Below are 20,830 nucleotides of genomic sequence, written 5' to 3' on the forward strand. Positions count from 1 at the left end.
GCAAAGAAATTTGCATGACTACTGAAGTCTGGGTAAAAGGCCTTGGGAGCTAACACAGAATACTTGTAGCCACAACTAGGTAGCTGCTGCTTAATAATTCTGAGACCATCAGGCATGTGTATGCACACACACACACACACATACACACACACACACATACACACACACTCACTCACTCACTCACTTGGTTTTTCAAGACAAGGTTTCACTGTGTGGCCCTGGCTGTCCTAGAACTCAACTCACTCTGTAGACCAGGCTGGCCTTGAACTCACAGAGAACCCCCTGGCTCTGCCTCCTGAGTGCTGGGATTAAAGGCATGCACCACTGCCGCCCAGCCCAGGACATATTTTTAAATGCAGGAGCTTATAACAATACTGAAAGAAACAAAATCTCTCATCTTTGGGGGATGGCAAGGTACCAACTTGCTATATTGAGAACTATCAAATGAAGCAAAGATTGCAGGAGCATCTCCTGGGCAAGTCCAAATCTCATCAAATTGAAATTGAGATCGGTCATCACATAGTGTGTGATAGGCATGTATTTGAATACATGTTACGTGAAAGCAGAGAGGCATGAAGGGTACAGGGGAAGCAAAGGAACAGAGAATAAGATGGAGAATAAAAAAAATTATGTATGAAAATAACAATGAAATATATTATTTTGTATGCTTGTTCTAAAAATAGGAAAATCACGGACCAAAAAAAAAAGAAAAGGAAGAAAGAAAAGAAATGAAATAAAAAATGAAGTAAAAAAAAACCACCATTTCCAACTCAAAGAATTAAGGGCATTAAGGAATAGCAGTGCTAAAATAATGAAGGATGAGGCCATTCGAACCTTCTGCTATCATACCAGGTACCACTTACACTGTGATCCAAGGATCAAATTTGACCCTGGACCTGCCTGCCAGTTCCTGGAAAATACAGAGGAAATGGAACCATGGTGACCTGAAGTGAGGAAAAGAAAATAAGGAGACAGACAGACCCACAGATTAAAGGACTTATTTTTTTTTTTTTGAAATCACTAAAATTATACCACAGTGAGCAGGGACATATTTCAATGTCATATCAGTGATGGCTCAGGATGTAGTTCCGTAATACAAGTCTACCCTAGATTGTACAAGAACACAGCACACATAAGTGCTCCTCCCTCCCTCCCTCTCTCCCTCCCTCCCTCCCTCCCTCTCTCTCTCTCTCTCTCTCTCTCTCTCTCTCTCTCTCTCTCTCTCTCTCATTCATACACACACACACACACACACACACACACGCACACAAACATGCACACACACTCATACACATATAATTAGAGTAGATGGGTGGCTGTTTGTAGAGACAAAGAAAGAAGGATATAAATTAATTAGCCCTGGCTGGAATAAAAGGATGATGCCGCAGGGGTTGCTGGCACTGTTTATTCCTGACCCGTGTGGTTTCTGTCTTCCCCAAATTGACTGAGATTTGGGGAGGATGCTCAGTAGGCCAAGTGTTGGCTGCATAAGCATAAAGAGAGCATGTCAATGCCCCCCAACTCTTGTTTAAAAAGAAAAAGCTGGGCATGGTGGCACACACTCATAGCCCTAGCACTGGTGAAAAGAAAGCTATCCTGGCCTACTCAGGGACTACCAGGGAAAAGACAATGTCTCTAAAGCCAATACAAATGACTTCTGAGTCATGACAGCCTAGATTATCCTCTGCCTCCCACAGTGACACACACAGGCACATCTATACTCAACACAAAAAGGGACACATGTGCCCGAGCCCGCACACACACACACACACACATATACACACACAAAAAAAATCAGAGCCATAATATTCTTTAATTAGGGTGGCTTTCACCATGTATATTTTATTGTATTATAAAATAATCTCATAAATATTAGATCTACTCATTGATCTGCTTTTCAGATCGGGAGAATCAACAAAGATAAATTATGTATACAAATGCCACAATGAAATGTATTACTTTGAATGCTAATTTTACAAATAAGCAATTTTTAAATACAAAAAAAAGGAGGAATTTAAAATGAAATAGGAGAATATCACAATTTCCCAAGGGAAGAAGAAAAGACATTGTTACAGTCTGACAGGTAATCACAGTGTCTCATTAGGAAAGTTGTGACAGGAAAATACTCTACACACTACCCCATCCCCATCACATGGGTGGTACCTTCATGTCCAGAGTGATAATTGTTATTTGCAGACTTTGATAAGAAGAAATCTTGGCGGAGATAAGGAAGTAGAGTATATGCCACACATAATGCATTTATACTACTTTATGTAGTTTCTAGACATTTCACCTAGGTTATATAAACTATTTTAAAAATCCAATGTGTATGTAAAGTGTTGTGCTCTCCATAAAGAAAGCAGCAATTGCAAAAAGAAAAGAGTAATACCCCTAACATTTGCCAATGATGAAACTTTCCCGTGCTCACAGCTCGGCAAGGCACACCCACATCTAAGATGCTAAAATATCAAAGATAAATTTCCTGATCCATGATCCATGGCTAGTGACTTTAGCTCAAAATTTACACACAAGGTGCTTTATACAAAGACAAGAAGGCAGAATACAATGTGTGAACTCTAATAATCAAATGGCCCAAGGGGAAAAATTGGGCATTTAAAGGTGATGGCTATTAGCTTCTAGTAAGTACAAAGCCCCTTGGGTGGAACAGAACTGGCTTTAAAGCAGGAGGTGCCTAGAAGAACCACCATTGTTTAATGAGACCGTAAACAGAGTCAATTAGAATTAAATAGTAGGCTAGATTCCATCTATCAATCCAGGTCAAGGTAGGCAACAAGAAGTTAGGACGGTATGGAAGACAAGGTCTGAACTACTCTCGTTCTTATTCAAGGTCTGAGTCTGAGACCACAGACTCAGAAGCAAAGGCACCGTTTTCCAAAGGGGGGAAAATGTACTTCGTGGGCAATACCAGGACCATCCAAGGCTTTAATTAGCCACAAGCTTCACAAACTTCACCGTGGAAAAAGAGCCAAAATCCAGTAGGATGCCTCACCTTTCAGTCTTGTTTAAGATCATTTATATACAATTACCAAAATGAGTGAGAGTAGTGAGTAGTTCTAGAGATAAGTCAGTTCAAGCCAGAAAACGAAAAACAGACTAACTATAAAAGCTAAACCTTGAGGTTTGGAGAATTATACTGTAGAGCATTCCCATTTCCTCCAAATCTGTTAACTGTTACCCACTCGATCCAAACCCATTCATCTTCTTTAATCCGTGCCTCCCGCAGAATTTCCGATTGCACTGCACCGCCCAGTCAGAGTCCTTTATTGCCTGATGTCAGTACTGCCAGCAGCAGCCGTTGCTACTTCCAATTCTTTCCATGCTCATGGCCCAGCCTTGCCATTCATTTTATTTATCGCCTTTCCTCACAGTGACCCTTCAATAAGGTCTTTCTTATACTGCTGCCCCTCTTCATACCACTAAACGTTTGCTTTCTGCCTTCTAACCCTGCAGCAACAGCCATCACCCACCCATCTTCACTTCCATGGCTCTTGTGTGCGTTCTCTTCCTGGTCTCGGCCAAGGCTAATGGTCTCACCAAACATCCCAGTCTTTGCCGCACATTTTCCTCACTGAAATGATCAGTGATGCTATATGATCCTTCTCTCCTTCTGAATTCATCCTTTGAGGCTAAAAGGCCCTAGTTAAAAATGCAGCCTTAAGTGTAAATGTCCTCCAGGAGTGTGAGCAGCCTGGACTGTGCTGGGATTCCTCGCCAACTATGCTTTTAATATCTTCTCCAGCAGCTTGGTCAGGTCTCAGCAGCCCCACAATTACAGGGCTCAGAATTCAAATCAGCCTGTATGACCGAACACATGGCTTTCAAACTCAAGACCAGATTATTGTACTTCAAGGATGTATAAATAGGAAATTGGATCTTGCTTCTATTAACCACTAAAAACTGAGATTTTATGAATCCCATTTTATCTTCCACAAACTTCCAGAAGCATGTGTGTTGTCCCTTTGACCACCCTGACATCAGCTTTTCACATTTAACTCCTATCATGATAACTACATTCTATCTTTGTTATTCTAGTATTTCAAACCTACTGAAGACTCTCACAAAGCCAATTATGGACAAATGTCAGAAGTTTGAAAGTTCAAACATCTGGACAGTTTACAATATATTACATTTCTCTCTCTCTTTTCAACTTTTTATGGCATTGATGCAAACTGAACATGAATTAACGTGTCTAATCAGGCTTGCTTTGAAAAATACCCATCATCACTTTTTGATGAATTTTCTAATATAAACTATCCAATCAAGATAGAGACTAATTTCCTCAGAAAACTTTCCTTCCCTCATGCAAAAACTCAAGGTATTTTCTCCAAATGAGTAGTATCTCTCATAAACAATAAAATTCTAGAAGTAGGGTATGCTACTTCCTGGGACAGTGGAGACGAGCCTCCATGATGTTTTGATGTGGGCTCTTTGGAGATTGCTGAAGGCAAAGCGGCATCTCAAACAGGCCAGGGATACATTTGGCCAGGAGAAGATTTTGCGCTTTACCCCCTCAATTTTCTGAAACCCATGTTACCAAGTTTCATTCACATGTAGACAGTCATGTGCGGTAGAGGGATGCAGTTGCGGCAGCTGAGCAAACATGTCCAATATGGCACGATCCGAAGTTGCAGATCCACCACTTTTCATTGACTCACAGCTGGAAGCAGCTGGGACTTGAAGAGGTCAGTCTCTCTCTAGTTGTTTTTCAGAGCAATTTGCATTTCATTTTACTAATTTCACTCTCCAATTACCACTCTCAAGCCACTGCCTAAATTATCTGTTGCTCCATAAGGAATGACATTTCCTTTGGCTGAAAAACTCACTGTATCCCACGACATTAGCGGCAATGTGCCTCACCAAGGGCAAAGTGGTGGCTGACTCTCTAGTCTTGGCAGGCCCACTGAACAGGCACCAGGCCAGTGCTAGGGGCGATTACTGACAGATTGGCCCAATTGCCAGGGCTCTGACTGCAGTCTGCCTAAGATTACCAGTAGCACACGGTACAGCCTCGTTTCAACTCACCAAAACAAATGGTGCCACCAAACCTACCCACACATTTTTGTGCCATTCAATAAATCCAGTGTTGAATTTCTCTGCCCAATTCAGTGATGCATGCCTGCCAAGCTCTGTGATGATGGATGGAGTCATTAGCATTTTAGGTTTTACACAGAACCTGAAGCCAAAGCATATGGTCTAACAGATGTTCCGGCAATGGGCTCTATTTGATTTGCCATGTAGCTGTCCACTTACACTGGACCTTCGTGAAAGAATACTCATTTATTCATTACCGTATGACCCATTTCAGCCCTCCTCCGTCCCTACATCATAAGGTATTCTCAGAGGACCAAAGGCAACCTGATTTTGTACTTTAGTGAGACTAATGACTACAAATTTCTTTGGAACTTAAACAAATCATTCTAGGTGGACAGAACTTACAAAGATGCCCATAATTCTTGTGGGCCATTGCCATCTATACAATGATTAGTTCTGCCAGTAAGTGGGATACTAGAGAAACAAGTGTGGTTTAGTAAATTGTTTCCCATTTTATTTCATTTAGTTAAAATGTGTACACAGAGAATCAGACAGGGAGAACATGTGGATTACAGGTGCACAGCCATTGACCCAACATTTCATCTAAGTTCTGTGATGCCACATGGTACCCTAGAAAGTTGCTCAGGCCCACTCCAGTCCTCTCCTACATGAGACCAGGATTTGGGGCTAGAAAAATGGCTCAGCAGTTAAAGGCAATCGTTGCTCTTACAAAAGATCTGAATTTGATTCTCAGCACCAAGAAGGTAGCTCACAATCATCTGTTGCTAGAGTTCTATGGGACCCAATGCCCTCTTTGGACCTCCATGGACACCAGGTATAAACATGGTATACATACCTACGTACAGAAAAGATACTCTTATACATAAAATAAATAAAATATAAAAAATTATAAAGAAAGCCAGAATTTGGATTTCTCATTTTCTGTGCTCTAAAAGTTAGTTTTATATGTAAAAAAAAAAAGTCTCTTAAATTAACTTTCATTGTAAGAACAAGAAAGTGAGACAATATGTACTGAATTATTTTTCGTCTCTCTCCTATTTAAAATACATGGTACCGAGATATATGTGTGCACTGTTACATGTACCACTAATTCACTTTTTTTTTTTTTTTTTTTTTTTTTTTGGTTTTTTGAGACAGGGTTTCTCCGTGTAGTTTTGGTGCCTGTCCTGAATCTCGCTCTGTAGACCAGGCTGGTCTTGAACTCATAGAGATCCACCTGGCTCTGCCTCCTGAGTGCTGGGATTAAAGGTGTGTGCCACCGCCGCCCGGCTAGTAATTCACTATTTTATTGTTAAGCACTAAAGCAGTGTCCTGTTGCTTGAAGGGAAACCAAGCTGTTCACACATTCTACCGTTAAGGATCCTTTACATTTTTAAGTTATTAATTATTGTAAATAAACATGTTATAGGCATGTCTTAATATCTCTTGGGTCAGTATGTATAAAGGTGCTGCTGCAACATGTTGGTCATTTGCTTCTAAGTTCACTCTTTAACTTTTTGGAGACAAGTGACACATATGCCAGGCTGGCCTCAAGCCTACCTAGATGGACTTCAACCTTCTAATGCTTTTGCCTCCACTTACTGAGTACTGAGACTGCAGATGTGCGTCACCATGCCTGGCTTATGCAGTACTGAGGATTACACCCAGCACTTCATGCATTCTAGACAACTAGACTACCAACTGAGTTATATAAGCCCTAGTCCTATTCAATTAGTCCTCAGTCACTTTATCTGCTATTCACATAAAAAATAGCATAAAAAAGGAACACGAACAACATCAACCTATAAAAGATGTAACATCGTATTAGTTTCCTGTATGAATATTATCTGTCTTGTCTCAGGAATATAGGCAGATGTCTTAAAATTATTTCAGTATATATGTAAAATTTTACTGGTGTTCTTAATTCTTGTAACCTGAGTTTTACCATAAGCCTTAAAATGTGGACTGCCAATTTTCTAGAATTAGAGTTCTTTAGAAATACAACTAAAAGCTTGAAAATTGTAATGAAATGAAAACCATGTTTACATATAAAAAAGCTGATATCATTAATTTGGCAAACTGTTAAGCATTTAAGCCTAGAGTGCACATGACCTCACTGGGCTTTGTGAAAGGAGAGGAAGGTGCTTTTCATAGGACTGAAGGCTTTATCCTCAGACTCCTTGACTGTGTCTTAAAATATATCTTATACCATATGACAATATACATAACACACATTTTCAAAACTGTCTGCCAGAGAACCTCATAATTTCACTAGAGTGCTAGCTAGTCCCCAGACTGCCAACCATTTCAAACATAGACTGCCAACCATTTCAAAAAGTGCCCCAGCATACCGCATTACGGACAGTGAGGTTATTCCATGTGGACACAGAGGTCACTTTGAGCTGTACGTTTTGCAATCATTTTCTATATACCTAGCGTGAAGAACCATCTTCAAACTCCAGTTAGAGAACTCCATAGATTCATACTCACCTAAGCTCCAACAACCACCATAATAGAAACCGAGAGATGTCTTGGGTTTGTTGAGAATCTCATAACGCCTTCTCTCCCTTTCACCTCTCAACTTACCTAACAGACATGCCAATGCAGATCATAAAAATTTGAGAAATAAATATCACAACTTAGAGACTACAAGGAGAGGAAGACTGTATGCCTCAGATGTACTTGCAGTTTGGAATTCTGGAAAGGACAACTGTGGAATCATTTAACATGGGGAATCATATTAAATACTTTCAGGGAGGGGTGTCACGTAGCTTTTCTTTTATGATTGAATATTGGAAGCTGCTGTAGCTTTTGTTACTGGAGTCCATAATGAGACATTTTGCTACTTGAAGCAACACAATGTCCTCTGAACCATGTACAGGACCTAGGAGGGTGGCCACCACTTGCTATTCCACCTACTCCACGGGAGGGCACACCTCCACTACCTCTGTGAGAGAATGTGGCAACCTTTCACTGAGCTGATTCAAGTACATTCATTCTTGGGACTCTGGGCAGACATTTTCAGCACGGGTTCATACAATGAAAGTTAACTGAAGAAACCATCTCTTTTCACGTAAAACTAACAGTATAAGATTTTTACATTATTCCATCAAACAAAAGGAGGTTATCAAGGCCATATTTCCGATCACCACAAATAATAGAAAGACCTCATTTAATGTTTCATAGCTGGAAAGGATTTTAGTCTCCACCAAACATCTCCTTTAAGAGATAAGGAAATAAAGGCCCAGAGAGGCCACTGAAATCTAAGCCCATCACAATTAACTAGGTTAGAAGGGGTAGAAATGAGCTGAGAATTCAGCCCTGGTCTTCTGTACCATCACATGTTATTCTCCTCCCTAAGTAAAAGTAGCATCTGTTCATATGACTAAGTATGTATGGCTTCACCATGGAGTCACAATTCTTCCTGTTTACTTGGGTTTTTACTACTTTGGGCAAAAGATGAATAGTTTTTGAAGTAATAGCAAATTTATATATATATATATATATATATATATATATATATATATATATACACACACACACACACACACACACAAAGTTTTTGAAGTAATAACCAATTTTGATAGACTCATATATATATATATATATGTATATGTATGTATATAGACAGATAGATAGATAGATAGATAGATAGATAGATAGATAGATAGATAGGCAGGTAGGCAGGCAGGCAGGCAGACAGATATGGACCAGTCAGTCTTAAGTGGTTAATTGCTACATATTACTACTACAAAATGTTTTATTAAAGGGGTTGTTAAGATGGTTCAGTGGTTAAGAACATTTGTTGTTCTTCCTGAGAATCTGGGTTCAATTTCCAGCACCCACAGACCAGCTAACAACTATCTGTAACATCAGTACCAGGGAATGCAATGCCCTATGCTGGCCTCTTTTGGAACCCAGCATGCATGTGGTCCACAGAAATACACAAAGTCAAAACAAGCCTAGCTGGTGGTGCACACCTTTAATCCCAACACTCAGGAAGCAGAGGAAGGCCAATTTATGTGAGTTCAAGCTAGCATGTCTATATAGTGAGTTCCAAGCCAGGCAAGACTATATAATGAGACTCCATCTAAGAAAATTACAAAGGCAAAACACCCATACAATAGTTCTTTCATTAAAAATGTTTTCTATGAAAGCATCACTAAACTATGTAAATGCTATATTTTAGTATCTTCTTGGGTATAAAGAATAATTTGAGAGAACAACATTAAGGAGGTTTGTGTGGTGTTATTGAAAAATGCAGAACAGCTTTTTAATAAGTAAGGTGAACTTGTCCATGGCTGGAGAACCATACATCACTAACGTCAAAGTTGGAAATAAAGACACAAAATCACCTTCCATGACCAATGCAGAGTCTGAAGAGGGAACGAGTAAATAAAACAGAGAAAAACTTCCGTAGAGCATTTTTCTATCATTATTGCTTGAAAAATGACAGGAGGAAAATTTCAAGAAACCATAATGAAATGAGCCAACCCACAGAATAGGAAACAACAAAAATGTGCAGTATTTTGACTGCAGCCCACTCGGACCAGCACAGTCCAGAAAGTCTTTGTTGCCACAAGGCAGCTGGTGTCTGTGGATACAAAACCCTTTTTATTTCCATGTCACATTAAATCCTGGAGCATAAAACCAGTGGCAGACTGCAGAATCATTTCTGGTTCCCAAGAACAGACTATTGGTCTTGCAGCTAATACCAAATATCTACCAATGTTTCCATTGTAATGAAAAAATAAGAATGATGCAGAATGATTAGAAAATAAGTCTGAAATTCATTCTTAAACCACTTACTTTGGCAGACTGAGAGATAAGAGAAAATGGCCTCAGCATTTAGTCCATAAGACAGACTGTTCATTATACTATATGCTCCCTGGGATAAAGTATCCTAGTTCCCAATATTTATAGATAGGAAGAATTAGCATCATGAGAGAAAAGAAGGGAGTCCTTTATCCTTTTCAAATTTGGGCCCAAAAGAGGGTATTATAATGACTACAAATCAAATAAATTACAAAAGTAATGATAAGTGGATTGACATAATATGATGTACATCTGTGGTCACATCTAATTGGATTGATACAAGAATCAGGTGACACCTAAACACCTTGCATAATCCTAGACATTATACTATATTTGGTTTTAATGATGATGCACTATAACCATCATCCCTAAATACCCGGATGCTAGTTAAGTATCCCTAACACTAATTTCATGACTCTGAAGGATATAGCAAACTAAGTCCCCATTAACTGTGCCCAAGAAACGAATTTAACTTTTAATATTTTGTCTTTAAGAAATCTACTGGCATTCCCAGGAATTTAAAATGCTAAACAAATCTAATCCCTTTCCTTACTGTGATGTAGATAGAAGCAGACTGTCAAGAGATCAGAGGTTGGGAAAGCACTTGCCTCACGGGCCTGAGAACTATGTGTAGAACACCTGCACCAGCATCAAGGGGTCTGTGGCAACACATGTCTCAAGGGCTAACACTGGAGAGGAAAAGGCAGATGGACACCTGGGGCTCACCAGCCAGTCAGTTCAGCCTAATGTGAAAAGCACAGGATCAGTGAGAGACCTTCTCTCCCAACAATGCGGAGAGCTATTAAAGAAGACATCCAATGTCTACGTCTAGCTTCCAAAAACATGTACACACATAGACTTGTTCATCTACACCTACTTGAACACACACACACACACACACACACACGCACACGCACACGCACACGCACACGCACACACGCATGCACGGGAGGGGGTGGTGAAGTCCAGGTGATAAAGATATTATTACAACTACCTTTAAATCTTCGGCTAAATGGGCATCTTTCCTAGCTCTAGTCTCCCAGCTTTAGGACTGCCTCTGTCACACATGGCCCACCGTGGCCCCTCCCAGCACCTAAGAGTGGCAGCAAGACTTGCAATCCTTTCTCTGAAGGCAAAACAATTCCATGCTCGACAGATCTTTCGCCGATTCTTTTGAAGCTTCAGGACATGTGCATTTCCCCGACATGGATGTCAAATCACAATCCAGTCAATAAGGATTCATTCAGGGTTTCACATGTACAAGGCAGATGTCCAAATGTCAGATCTACAATGAACTCTCAAACACAAACTTTTGGAAAGGAGAAAGAAAAAGAAAAAAACCACTTACACTGTTTCTCTCCCATGTGCCCTCTTGAAATGCTCAGAATAGTTTCTTAAACTGAGTGTCTGGCGGTTCCTATCAGACTGCTATTTTCTTAGTTTGCTTTTCAAAGTATGTATTATGAAAATTCAGTTTTACTCCTCTTTCCATGTATCTAGAGAAGCCTAAGAATCATGAGGTGTTACTAGAACAGCAATACCAGTATCAATTAATTATACACCTTGACATGTTTTGTCAGATTATTTAAAAGTGAAGTGTGTGTTATGAATCTCTAGATAGCCAAATAAATCTGATTCATACAAATTGCCTTTCCACAAGCACAGGGGGCAGAGAGGAGAGGGAGAGTGTGTATGACAACCACAAACAGCACAATGATGTTTTTTACCCAAGTGAACCTGTTAGCGCAGTCGCTAATGGGGTCTTACCTGCAGCCATAATTTGTTATGCACAGCATCTCTCCCTGTAGCAATGCACTGAAACGTAGCATTCTGCCCTGCGTTGACCTCCACATCACCCAGACGGAGGAAATGAGGGGATTTGTCTGTAAAAATAGGAGGAGAAATACATGTTTTATTCACAAAAAATAACACGTCATGCTACTTTTCCACAACAGAACACTGTCCTTACTATGCCTACATTTGACTAGCACACACAATCAGAAGAAACGTTGACTTTTCTTTCCTCTAGAACACACTGTTTCCTCTCTTACATTCCCTTGCTAGTACGTGTCATACGTATCAACTCGTTTTTCCTAGAGATAGATCTGTGCAGAGTGAAAACTAGATGTTTACTACTAACAGCTGCTCTAGCATGGGTTAGTGATAATAAAAGTTACGTTCAAGGAAGCCAAAGAGATTAAACGGGTAGACATCAGTCTAATGAAAACCAGACTGGATCAAGACCTCTACCATTCTGTTAGCTACATGGTCACTTAACCATTGACCCACAATTTAACCAAATGAATCACCATTCTTTTGGGTTTTCAAACTTTAGTAGCTGTATATCAGAGAAAGGAACATTTTTGTTTATTAAAAATGGTATGTCTCCTTCCTGCTTGCTTATAGACATGGGAACGTTAGGGAAAAGAACCTTCAGACCAACAAAAGTGATGTCTGTAGCCATGGAGCATTCCCATGGGTGACATGACTGTCAAATCAGTATACACTACTACTTGCTTTTGAATCTGAAGCCCACTCCATGTTTACTGTTGAAGGAAAAAGTGCGCATCAAAGCTAAGCCCCGGTGAAGGTAAACAATAATAATAATAATATGTGTCTTGCAGAACCATACCACGCTGCAGCTGTTCTTGCAGTCACAAACATCAATTTCTCTATTCTCCAAACTCTTTCTTTGCCATCTGACATTTAAGATGGAGCCATGAAGGAGCACACAGAAATACAGTACACTTATGCTGTGCAGTAAGTGAGCTTACTACTTGAACTTGGAGTGGGATCATATCGTTACCTTTCTGAGCATAGAACACACAGGATAAACAATTTGATCTTTGCAACCTCTTTCTCTAGGACCTTCCTTCAGCTGGATCTCAAGGGGAAGAAAACAAACAAAGAAACAAAACCAACAACAACAAAGACAAAACACTTGAGCAAGAACAACATGGACCAAAATGAACTCTACTCCAGCAGCACCACAAAACGGACCAAAAATGCAAATCCTCAGGTCTCTGCCTAGACATAATTATCAGAGGGAGAAGAGCCAACCTCCACGGTCTTCACTGTTAACATGATATAATCACTAAGCAGAGGCACAAGCCTTGCCCCTGACATGTTGGCCTCATCAAGATGCCCCATCGTGGAGGACTATGGAGCACAAAAGTCCTCTTACACAGGACCTGTCATATTTTGTTGCTGGGAAATCCTATCATGAAGAAGGTCTGAGCTGCTGTCTGGAACTTCTTCCTGGCCCTACTGACTGCTTGCAATAACTGTTTTGGGGAATGTGATTAAGTACAAATTGAAGTATGAAGTTTGCAAAACAATCAGCATTCATTCAAGGGCCTCACAGAACTATGTCCGTAAAGCCAGATTTGTTTCAACATTTTATTTAATGCTGATGAACGCAGATATTTAGGATGATAATGAAAAATAGACCTAAGTTTGGAAGAAGGTGAGTAGATTCATTCTCTTCATTTCCCGAGGGATAAACTTAGCAGGTCAGACACCTGAGACAGATTTTTATTTCCGCTGTTACTGACTCGGGTTTGTTACTTGTCTCTGTGTTCCTAGAGAATGATAAGATATCCCCAAGGTTCAAAAAGGCCTAGTGTAATTGTGTTTGCACTTACACTTTGTTATCACTAATTAAAAACAAATGAAAGAATCGTCTCATACACGTAGTTACAAGTCTGGAAAATACTTGATTTGAAAATTCTATTTCAAATTCTATTTCTTCCTTCCATGAAGCTGGGGATTGACAACAACAAAATGGACGACAACGACCAGGCAATAAACCATCAACGGCCACTGCCAATCCAAGACATGTGTTGAAAGGACACAGAAAAATACAACTCTTCATCCAAACCTACCGCAAGGATAACTCAGGACTTGGATGTCGTCAATGGCAATATAACCGTTTCTCCCTCCTGAGACTTCAGCTTCAAATATTACCTGTCAGGAAGAAATGGAAAGCATTTACAACAGTCACTTTTAAAGAATGTCCACAGGAGATGATAGCTATAATGCCCTAAAAGGAAATTTGATTTTTTTTTTCTACTAGGAACTTTCAACTGTAGCTCATATGTACTTTGATTTTCTCTTTCTTTTTTTTTTCTTTTTTTTAAATTTTCTTTTGGGTTTTCGAAACAGGGCTTCCCTGTGTGGTCTTGGCTGTCCTAGAATCAGCTCTGCACATGAAGCTGGTCTCTAACTCAGAGAGCACCTCCTGTCTCTGCCTCCTGAGTGCTGGGATTAATGAAGTGTACAGCCTCCACCCTGCTTATACTTTGATTTCTTAAACCTTCTGCATGTAACCAAAGTAAATTTTGGAGAGTAGCTAAAAGACTGAGTTAGCACTGTTCCAATATGCTTAACCACGTACTAAGGAGTGTTAAGGAGCAAAAGGAGCTTGCCTTTCAACAGTTCCAAATGATCGATCCACAGTAAAAAAATGGGGGCTATGTCCAAATACAGGGTTCTATCATAAAGGTATATATATATATGTGTGTGTATATATATATATATATATACACACACACACACACACATACACACATATATATGTAACGAAACTACATGAAGTATTTTCTTTTAAACTAATGTGTTGTACAGCAATTTTCCAAGAGAAAACAGATTTAGCATTCAGCAATTCAATTTTCTATTTGGTTCTTTTATTCCAGGAGATAAATAGATTATCTGTGGAGTACTCTGCAAAGCACTTCAGGAAATGTGATGGGAAGTTATGTTTCAAGTAACAATGTAATATATAAAATGAAGCTAGCAACAAAAACACGGCCATTAGGTGAGAAATAATCCAGAAGGAGCAGACACATAGTTTTCTAGTAGCTATAACGGAACTTACATGAGAGTCAAAAGGGGAAAAACCAATAGTTATATTGAAACGGACAAGGCAGAGAATGCTGATCCCCTAAGTATGGAGAAATATATGATGTCAGAGGATGTTGATCCGGTAAGTGTGGAGAAATATATGATGTCAATGATTCCTAGCACAGACTACCAGCTGAAGGATGTGATCAGGAACCTAGTCAGAACAGTAATAAAGACCGATATGGAAACTTGAAGAACCAGGTCACTACCGAGTACATCTTCCCATTTCAAGTTTGATTTCCCTGCGACACTTGCATGGGAGGACGCTTAGACCTAACTGGACATCTCTGAGGAAGACTGGGTGAATCTAAAGGAAAGGAACGGAACGGGAAGGAAGTGGGCTATCTTCTTAAGAGTTCAATGGACGGCAAGATGGCGGGGTGGGGGTGGGGGATAAGGGAAGAGAAGAAAGCCGCTGGAATGGAAGCCAAGATTGACAAGGGGGCTAGCAGAAGTCACTTCAATAAAGCAGGACCAAGTCCTGACTAGGAAGAAAGAGAAGCACCCAGGGGGTTCAGCCAGGTCAGCACTGGCAAAGCAAGAGCATCAAAGGTCAGGTAAGTTACAATAGCCAGAACACGGCAGGTATCTGTGCATCTAATAGACACCGACTTGAGAGCAAGGATGCTTTCCGATACCATCTGCTGCTCTCCAGCTGTTTTCTCTCTTGTAATGGAGATTGCCGTGAATTCTAGAACCAGGCTGTGGTTCTGGTAATGTCAACATTGTGCATCTCTGAAGGGAGACAGTGAAAACCACAGAGCTTGAAGAGGTTGTGTAAAAGCTAAATAGCAAATTGCAGATTTGGGATTTTAAAATAAAAGACTGTAGGAAATAACTTCTAATATAGAAGAAAGTCCAGTGTAGATGAAATTTAGAACTAACTGTTGGTATTAGTCATTGGTAGTTCTCGGGTAACCTTAGCCAGATCAGTCTTACTTCTTACTGTCCGGGAGGAAGAGAAGTGTCTCTGATGAGACCTGTGATAGCATTCATTGAATTCTAACTTTATAAAAGGCAGTGTCATAAACGGCCAGGCATGTGCCTGCTTGCTTCTGCAAGGTAGGTAGGTAGGTAGACAAACAGAGAGGTAGATGGTAAGTAGAGAGAAAGAAAAAAAAAGTAGAGAGAAAGAGAGATAGAGAGATACATGGATACATAGATAAATGTATACATGGATATACACATAGATAGTATAGATAGATACATAGGTGATAGATAGATAGATAGATAGATAGATAGATAGATAGATAGATAGATAGATAGATAGATAGGTAAACAGATAGATAGAATGCACAGGAGCTAAAGTTTTGGAGCCCAGAAATATTGAAGAGGGGACAGAAAGATTGTAAGAGCCATAGGATCAGGGAGTATGCTGTCAGAATGTGTCTCCTAGAAATGCCAGCAGCTGCACCCCTAAAGACTGCCTAAGGATGAGCTGAACATGGACAACAGCAACAGACCTGCCAGTGTGGAGGGAGGAAGCCCACTAGGCCGAAACTCAACACAAAGAACTACAGGCAACTAAGGAATGCTGAGGGCAGGAGAAATGGTCCTCCCCAGGGAAGAGCATACAGATTGGATTCCAATACCAAATAGTCATGTCTGGAACATACCTACAAGTAGCACTATACAGTCTGAATAGGTTATATTCAGGAACATATGTATATACATATTCATATATCTACCTGAAAACAGTTAATGAAAAGAGAGGCCGTGAATTTGAAAGAGAGCAAAGTTTGAGCAAAGAAAGCAAAATTTGAAAAGAAAGGGCATATGAGAAGGTTTAGAAGAAGAAAGAGGAAGGGGAGATGATGTGATTATATTATTATCTCAAAAATAATCAAAAAATTATTACTTCTACAAACACATAGGGTAGCTGTGTAATTTTCCACAGCTTCATTTTGAAAAAGAGTTAAGAACAGGCAGAGACCAATGAGGCAAGAATGCACCAGGCCACCCAGCCTTCGGTGGATGGCAATTAAGGTCATCAAACAATGTCCTGATGTGAAGAAGCCAACAGGTCCAGAGGATGCCACTTAAATAGAATTTAGGCTTTAGTTCTGGTTGAAAGGCTAAATTTCTAAATACACTTAAATTGTAAGATCAGGGTCTCTAGAATTAGCACACTGGTGAGATATTATGGGGCAGAATGTCAGAGTTTTTAACATTAAACCCTTCCCATTCTTCCACCATATTACTACATCTGCTGAAAGCCAATAAAAATGGAGAAAAAAAAAATAGGTGGAGACACGTGGTTCCCTTTTATCGCATCCACTCCCATCACACACTCTCCTGATCACTCTATTCCCACTTTGTCCTTAGTGTCTACAGATTTTACTGAAACAAATGCAACTGAAAAGAGAAAGTGGTTTTAGGGGTGAAAAAAAATGCTTCAGGAGAGAAAGATGGCTGATTCATGAACAGAAAAATAGGGATAAAGGGGGAAGGTATCCTCACATGTACATGATTCTTCCTTCAATAGGAAGTAGGAGTGCAACCACCACACTATTTGCTAGAGACCTGAACAAGGGCTTGGTGCACACTAGGGAAGAGAATGTAAAAACTTAAAATAACAGCCGGGCGGTGGTGGTGCACGTCTTTAATCCCAGCACTCAGGAAGCAGAGGCAGGCGGATCTCTGTGAGTTCGAGGCCAGCCTGAAAACTTAAATAAGGTTTAGCTGAGGCACTGATGGGAGAGGACACTTTCTTCAGGATGAAAAGCCTACACTAGACCCTGAGCTCTCCTAGTTTTCAGCTCTTCAGGAAATCACAGAAATTAGAGACTCTCCGACTCAGAATATAGATATTATAGGTGTGTAATATAGCATTTATGATCAAGTTTACATAGTGATGTATGGAAAGTGCTACTGGTGTGACTATCTATATGTGATGGCTGTGGAAACAGACCCTGGGAGAATAAGTTTCACATGCTTGAATAATGTTTCAAAGAAAGGAAGTATCCAAGGAAAAGGTAATAATACTGATTTTTTAAAACACATTTTAATAAATAAAGCACATGTCCCTGAACAGCTAATCACTGTGGCTATTTCAGTTTGTTCTGGTAGGAACCAATTCAAGTATTTTAACTTCTTGACATATCTTAGTGCTGCTTTAGAATTCTCTAACTTCCCTCGCTCCCCATAAATGTGACTTTAAACAAGATTACTGCACCCTTGAGGAAAACTTATTTGTTCATTTAAATTGAGGGTTTATTCAGGACAATAAATTTAGACCTGGATTCAAAAGGAGGCAACATGATTGGCTCTTCATTAAAGGGGGGGGAAAGGGTAAGTTTTCTTTCTGGCGACCTCATTTTCTCGGCTAAGTGCTGTCTTTGCCTCATTAACGGAAGCTTGGAGAAATTTCTGAGCTCGGGCTCCTTTACTGCCGAAGTCGGACTCAGCGCTATCACCTCACAGAAGCCGTCGTCACCTTGTGAGGCTCTTCTGTCCAGTCAGGGGAAACGAATCCCAGAAGTTTAATTACGCAGCTTGCTGAGGCTAATCTTCGGGTCAGAGCTGATGCGGGGTGTCAAGTGGTCGACCTGGGCTTCCGGGAAGGAGAGAGCAATACAAGGCAGAGCAGATGGCAATTTTAACCCCTCCGTGGAGGCACCCTGGGAACAGGGTGCAAGGGTTTCTACCCCACTCCATTACCTGAGACACTGAAGGGGCTGCTTCTAATCAAATTTCTGCTAATCCAGCAACATTCCTGGATTATTAACTCAATAAATGAAGTTGAATTAAAGTGGAAGAGCAAAAAGAGGTATTCCCTGCAGAATGAGGGCAATTCCGTCCTCTGGCAAATGGAATAGATTCAAAGGAGGAAACATCATGGGTGCTGAACTTGGTATCACCAAGCTTGCCTCTCACTGTTGGTCTGCTGTCCTGTGTCACTCAAGAAATGACTTGAATATGGGACTATGTAGCTTCATCTGGAGAACCTCTGATCTTGCTTATGAAACAAAATCCCTGTCAATAATCAATGATCTAAGTAAAACTACGAAACAAAGTGGAAGATGCCACGCAAGGTACTATGGGTACTAGAGAAATGAGAAAAACATTCACTCTTAATTTTCTTTCACTGTATCCTAGTGGTAAAAACTCCCAAGTCAGATATGTATTGAGTTCAATATTCTTTAATTATCATTTCAAATCAGATAAAAAAAACTTATATAAATTAACTTGTATAGCTTTAGCTCGAATAAAATTTAAACTTCAGTTTCCTCTCCTCAAACAGGAACTATTAATATCCACCTCATAGCTTTGGGAAGGATTAACTCAGATAATGAATATGAAATAGCGCAGACCCAGGCCCACAGAGACTCCTATATGAAAAGTGCCATCATGTTCTTCATGAGGGAGAGCATCCATTAAAGAAAAATGCATGAAAATCAAATTTTCTACTATTCCTGTCTCCCTCTCTTCAAAATATGAAGTACACAGCCAGTTTCCGAAGAATATAAAATAATCTGCTATTTCATTCCCATAAACCTTCTTAAATCTGTGGTTTTGTGATTTCAACTTTCAAACAGTAAACTGTGCTAACTGTATAACAATAATTTTATTTTGTTTTGTTTTTTGTTTTTTGTTTTTCAAGACATGGTTTCTCTGTGTAGCTTTGGAGCCTGTTCTGGATCTCACTCTGTAGCCCAGGCTGGCCTGGAACTCACAGAGATGCGCCTGGCTCTGCCTCCCGAGTGCTGGGATTAAAGGCATGCGCCACCACCGCCCAGCTTAACATAAAAAATTAATAGAGGGCTGGAGAGATGGCTCAGAGGTTAAGAGCACTGACTGCTCTTCCAGAGGTCCTGAGTTCAATTCCCAGCAACCACATGGTGGCTCATAACCATCTGTAATGATATCTGATGCCCTCTTCTGACTTTCAGTAATACATCTGTATACTAAATAAATAAATAAATAAATCTTTTAAAAAATAATAGAAATTAGACATTTCCCTTCATTTATAAAAGGGCAGACTTCAATAATGACTAAGGTAGTCACCTGTAATCCATACAAATGTCACTAAGATTGCAGCTCCAATGACAGAACTTTTCAGCAGAGTACATATTTCCTGTACCTCTCATCACAAATGAGACCTTAAAAGGTGAATCGTGTGTGTGTGTGTGTGTGTGTGTGTGTGTTATACCATTTTTATAAACAATTTAAATTATTATCACCCTGCTAACTTCTCTTCCTTATGTGAGCTTCAATACACAAATATTTGTATTGTGATTGTTTTCTTTTTGAGAAATACATAGTCTTACCAGGTAGCCTAGATTCACCTCAAAGTAGCTACATGGCCCAGAATGGCCTCGAACTTACAATCATTCTGTTTCAGCTTCCCAGTACTGGGATTATTCATGTGAATGTGAACATTATCATCCCTCAAGTCCTTCGGGCAAGAACTTCTTCCCTCTCCTTCTGTACTTTCTACCTTGATGGGATTGAGGAGAGGGTGTGAGAAGGTCAGAGATTGGGAAGAGCTGTAAATGTGTAAAGATGTAAAAGGAAACCCTGGCTTGGGGGGAAGAAGAGCTCAGTGTCAGAAAGAATCAATATTGTTCAAACACTAGGTAAAGAGGATTGAAAGCACTCTGTTGTTTGTGCCCCTGAGGCCAGAGGGTCAAAACAAGGACCTAACTGTGTAGGTGGTACAACTGAATCCATGCTGAGCCATGACCACAAAAGCAGTGGGGGGAGAAGGTTTATGACCTTCTACAGCATGAGTTCTCAACCTATAGGTCATGACCCCCTTGCCAATCAAATGACCATCTGACTATGAGATATTTACATTATGATTCATAACAGTAGCAGAATTACTGCTATGAAGTAGCAATGAAAGTAATTCTATGACTCGGGGTCACTACAAGATGAGGAAGTGTATTAAAGGGTCACAGCACTAGGAAGGTTGAGTATTCCAGACAGGAATTTGAGGAAGGGTCTAAGAACATACAGGATCAACGGAAAGCTTTGGTTTGTTTCAAGATGAGAAATAATTAAACACAATTATATGTTAATGGAGATGATTCACCTTGATAAGAAATATCTGAGGATA

At 40.0% G+C, this 20,830-nt stretch overlaps 1 protein-coding gene across 2 annotated transcripts in view; it reads right to left on the reverse strand.

The window, feature by feature from the left end:
• Positions 1-20,830, reverse strand: part of Ptprk (protein tyrosine phosphatase receptor type K) — a 457,202-nt gene that overhangs the window by 241,910 nt on the left and 194,462 nt on the right. For both annotated transcript variants that reach the window (XM_059272616.1, XM_059272615.1), the window contains exons 4-5: positions 13,752-13,833; positions 11,635-11,750 (exon numbers count right to left, since the gene is read on the reverse strand). In XM_059272616.1, the coding sequence (XP_059128599.1) occupies positions 11,635-11,750; positions 13,752-13,833 (198 nt within the window). The remainder of the gene's footprint in view (positions 1-11,634; positions 11,751-13,751; positions 13,834-20,830) is intronic.

Source organism: Peromyscus eremicus, chromosome 8b (assembly GCF_949786415.1).
Source record: "Peromyscus eremicus chromosome 8b, PerEre_H2_v1, whole genome shotgun sequence".
NCBI lineage: Eukaryota > Metazoa > Chordata > Mammalia > Rodentia > Cricetidae > Peromyscus > Peromyscus eremicus.